At 31.7% G+C, this 5,051-nt stretch overlaps 1 protein-coding gene across 1 annotated transcript; it reads right to left on the reverse strand.

The window, feature by feature from the left end:
* Window positions 1–2,537: 2,537 nt before the first annotated feature.
* LOC110108312 (putative disease resistance RPP13-like protein 1) lies at window positions 2,538–5,039 on the reverse strand. The gene has a single exon (XM_028691832.1). The coding sequence runs from the start codon at window positions 5,037–5,039 to the stop codon at window positions 2,538–2,540; it is 2,502 nt and encodes an 833-aa protein (XP_028547665.1).
* Window positions 5,040–5,051: the final 12 nt, after the last annotated feature.

Consider the following 5,051-nt stretch of genomic DNA (forward strand, 5'->3'; position numbering starts at 1 on the left):
CTAAATAAAATTCATAATTATTATGAAATTATATACATTATAGAAATAATTTGTGATATTACTATAAATAAATAAATGATTTCTATTGTTTACTCCTCCTGAACTTATACATTTAGAATATTCTTCAAACTTACTATGGATTATGCTCTTTCTACTAATTTTCCCCACATTTGATCACAAGTAGTCTCATCCAGTATTGCTGCGACTATTCTCATTTTTTTCCTTAATTTTAATTTTTTTTTTTTTAATTTTTTGCTCTGATTGTTCTCAATTGTTAATGTTTCATGCTGTTAGTGTTTGTAATACTAATAAACATTATTTTTAATCATAGTTTTTTGTACTTTTTGAACATTTTAGAATTGGGTAAATTTAGTTATGATCATATTTGATTCAATCATTTTCAATTTGATGATTTGAGTGTACAGTTGAGGTGGGATTGTATAAATTCAATGGTCTTCTCTCAACCACATTCATGATATATTTTGGATGGTAGGGATTTAATGTAAAGAAAATCAGAGATGTTTTATAAAATCAGACTATGTATTAAATATTAGTCGTCCAAAGTGTCAGATGTTCGGTGGGTGGCAAGCATAGATGTATGGTTTACACCTTAGTTGTAGAGGATATGGATCCTCTATACTATTGTTAATTTTTTTTTTACTCAATTAAATTTATTAAAACTTTGCATTTAGATTAAATTAAATAAATTATTTTTTATGAAACATTATAAATAAAACAAAATCATCCAAACAGTTTTTTTTTATAATATTAAATCACTATGATATTTGTCTTGTTATAATCAAGAAAAATTTGGATATAGTTATAGTTGAACTTTCTGAAGCTCTTACATAACTTATTATTCATCTTTCACCAATCTCTTCTAGCATTATTTTAAATTTCTTATTGTCGTTCAAATGTATTGTAATTATTATTATTATTATTTTATTTAGTACATTATAAGTTCTTTTAAAACATGACTTTTTTTCTTTAGGATAAAATTTATTATGGTTTTGAGCAAAAATAATTAAAATAAATCAAAGTTGTATTATAAACCTAAATTTGATGCTATTATGTGTGTTCTTGCATGACTGCAAAAATCATAATTTTCATATATCATTAGTATCTTATTCCTCTTCTTTAATGTCACCAATACAACTTCTAGTGGCTAATACTTTTCATTACTGATTTCATTGATTTTATGCAGTTTAAGATAGAATGCGCTGATTGATTCTTCTTTTGGATACAAATTTCTCTCCAAAGATTACCTTGAAAGAATTTAGAATAGAAATAAAGAGAAAAGATATTGTTTTGACCATGTTTTTGAGCCTGAATGTACAAATTGTGTATGCCGATTCATGTACTTAGTTGATTTTATTTTCATTATATTTTATGTACATGGTTTCTATTTTCAATATATTTATATAACGCCAGTATTTTGTTTCTTATTATTTATTTATATTTGCATTTTTGTCATGCATACTTTTTTCTCATAATAATGAAATAAATCTTGGTAGATTATCTTCTGCTACTTAATAATATTGTTGTATGTGAGAAATTAAGTTGGTAAAATAATTATTGATCTCGATTGTCTTAGGGTCGAACAATCGTCATTGATTATTCTATTTTAAAAATTTTATTCATGTGTATCATATGCACGTGCATTTATGCAGTATATCTTCAATTTTCTTTATGTAGATTTAACGATTTACTTAGCTCTTTCATGTGTTGGAAGCAAACTACAATAATCATTTTTTATAAGAATTACTCGCTGAAAAAGTAATAATTTTTCACCCCTTTCGCATGTTGCATTATGGATAGCTTGGGATTCTCTTCTCATGCAACCAATGTAGTGCCACCCATCAAATGCTTATTATTATTTATGATGCAGTTTATAGTTAGTAGAGCACTTGCACAATGGAATTTTTAAGTGCCATTTTATAAGATTTATCCGAAAGGAATCATTGCTTAAATGTATCTAAGTAATATCCGACCTATAAATTATTCCTTATGATATTGTTATTTTAGTAATTGGATGTCTAATGACCTTCTAAAATTGTTATACCAATAATCTTCTGATAAACTAGTAGAAAGATTGTTCATTCAGTAATGGAGAATGCTAATCATATGGCACCAAAGTGTGCATTCTATGATAAAAAATTATTTAAATTTTTTCTATATGATATATGTAATTCAATTTATCTTAATTCAAATATAATAGAAGTATAAATCATCTATATTGATACAAATATTTTATTTAATATTGATATATAATTTAATATCTTTGATATATCATATCATATATGATTTTTTTAATTTTTTTATTTTTATTCACCTGTACCATGTGCACATACATTTGTACTAGTATATAAAAGAACCATGAAGTGATACATAAATAAAATTGAGTACATACAAACTGATTCATGCTGAGATAGCATTCTTCACATTTCATATATCTATGAAACAAATAAGACACGAAGAAAGAAGTTTGCTTATGTATAAATATCGATAGAATAAAGTAGTTGGACCTATTATCATAATTAATCAATAAAGATATCAGGAATGTGAGCAATCTTGTGCCGATCGGAGCCTCCATCCTCTCCATAGCGCTCCTTTAACTCTGGATGACATCTTCTAATAATTAGACGTTCCAAAGAGGGAGGAAGGTTCGGTAATTCCCGAAGCATAGGAACATCCTCGATATGTAGATACTGAAGTGAAGATAAGCTTTCGAAGGTGGAAGGGAGAGACTGTAAGGATGTCAGCCATCGAATTCTCAGCTCAGAAAGAGAAGACCTAACAGTCAGAAACCACTGCTCCACCTCATTTGGAAATGAAACAACCTCATCATTTTTCCTAATCATCAGATTTTTTAAGGAGGCGATACTTCTCAATGGCTCCATTAGCAACACGGATGGATGACTTATACAGAGCAAGTTGAGCATGAGATGACAATTATTAATGGTCTCCACTTCTCGATATCTTCCCAGAGAGATCAGATTAGGGCACTTTGTAATTGACAAGCATCTTAGTGCTGCAAGCCTTGCTATTTCATCAGCTAGAGGAAGAGATATAATGTTAGGACAGTCAATGACAAGTAATGATACAAGGGGAATAGGATTTGAATTGCTACAAAAATTCAAAGTCTTCCACCCCATGTTTGCTATATGCAGCCCCTTGAGCTTAGGAGGCAAAGAGGGCAACTCTTTCAACTTCGGGCAGTTAAATAGTCTCAGATGAATTAAGCAAGGAAACAAACATCCATCTTCAGCAGCTACTCCTGCCTCAAACCAATCCTCTAATGCTTCTAATCTGCCAATATGTAACTTCTCTAGCAATGGAAAGGCACGGTATTTATCATTCCCATTAATTTTACTTTCGAGACATTTTACTTTCGGCATCTTCACAAGTTTTAGAAACTTGAGGAAGGGAAGTTGCCCGAAAGGAGGAAGAGTTTCCCACTCACTGCAATCTGACAATTCGATTTCCTCTAGATTGAAGATCCAATTGACATTGTTCATCCATATTGCAGACCTTGCACCCATGTATCTCTCTATGCTCAGTTTCCTTAGACATTTTGGTGGATGAAGGTTGTCGAGCACATTCTCATCTAAATCGTTGTTCGTCGAATCAATGTGACTACGACTCCAACATAAGGTCAAATCTGTGAGCCTCCTCTTTTCACATAATTGGGCATTACGAGCCTCCTCGCCATCCTTAACATTTTCAAGGCAATTGATTCCTAATTTGTAAAGATCATTCATATTCTTCAGCTCCCCAATTCTATAACCACTCACATCTCTAAGTATAAACTTATACAGATATTGAAGATACTTTAACTTCCCAATCTCACAAATCGATGAAATACCATTCTTGGGCAATTTCATGTAACGCAAGTTAGAAAGGTTATTAATGTCACTTGGCAAAATATCATCACCTTCAAGTTGGCTTGGCATCGAGACATTATAGATTATGTATTGCAAGTGATAGAGATTACTTACAGATCTTGGCAGCATAGTCAAATTAGAACTATCAATCTTTAAGTATCGAAGATGTATCAAATTTTCAATCTCCTCAGGTATTATTTCCAAGCCTTTTGAAGCCCATATGTATAATAAGCGTAGGCTTCTCGATGATTTCAATACTTCAATAAGTCCATTGCAAAGATCCTGATCATGAAAATCTTTATAGAACAAGAAAAGAGAATGCAAATGTTTCAACTTCTCAATATTTCTTAAGATGTCTGGTTTTACATTTATAACAGACAAGTGTCGAATAGCCTCAGAAATTTTGAGAGATGACTTTTCATCTTCCACAAATTTACCGCATACCTGAGCAAAAAATTTAGATGCTGACTCATGTATTAAATCATGCATCTTGTAGTCATCCCCGACCTTGTCAAATAAAGCTTTTTTTACTAAAGCATCAAAATAACTTCCTCCGATATCCTCCATAGTCATTTCTTGAGACGGCTGAATGAAACCCAATGCAATCCACATTCGGACTAAATCATCTTTATCAAACTTATGATCTTCTGGGAACATACAACAAAATGCAAAGCAATTTCGTAGATGATTTGGCAGAACTATATAGCTCAGACTTAAAATGGAATGGATAGAATTCTGACCCAATAAATTGCTTTCTAGAACTGTCCTCCAATGCCTTACATCCAAGTTCTCATTCAGAACACCACCAATGGCCTTAGCTGCCAACGGAGATCTTAAAAGCTTTTTAACTATATCTCGAGCAATGACTCTTAAATTTCCATGATCGTTAGGGTTCTCTACACCAGCAAATGCATGATAGTTGAGGAGCTGCAAACACTCATCTTCCACTAGGCCTTCTAATTGAACTATTTCCTTCTTCTTTTTAATAACCTTTGCAAACATCAATGCAATTGATTCTGTTCGAGTTGTTACCAGAATCTTACTACCAAAACCCCCAGAAGATAGAGGGACAAGCACATCCTCCCATTTGCTTTTATCCTTCTCCTCATCCTCTTCCCATATATCATCCAGCACAAGTAAGAACTTTTTGGACATGACCTCCTCCTC

The sequence above is a fragment of the Dendrobium catenatum genome, unplaced genomic scaffold (assembly GCF_001605985.2).
Source record: "Dendrobium catenatum unplaced genomic scaffold, ASM160598v2 original_scaffold_75961, whole genome shotgun sequence".
Lineage (NCBI taxonomy): Eukaryota > Viridiplantae > Streptophyta > Magnoliopsida > Asparagales > Orchidaceae > Dendrobium > Dendrobium catenatum.

Coding starts and splice junctions, on each gene's coding strand:
- LOC110108312 (XM_028691832.1), bottom strand. CDS start 5,039: ATGTCCAAAAAGTTCTTACTTGTGCTGGATGATATATGGGAAGAGGAT.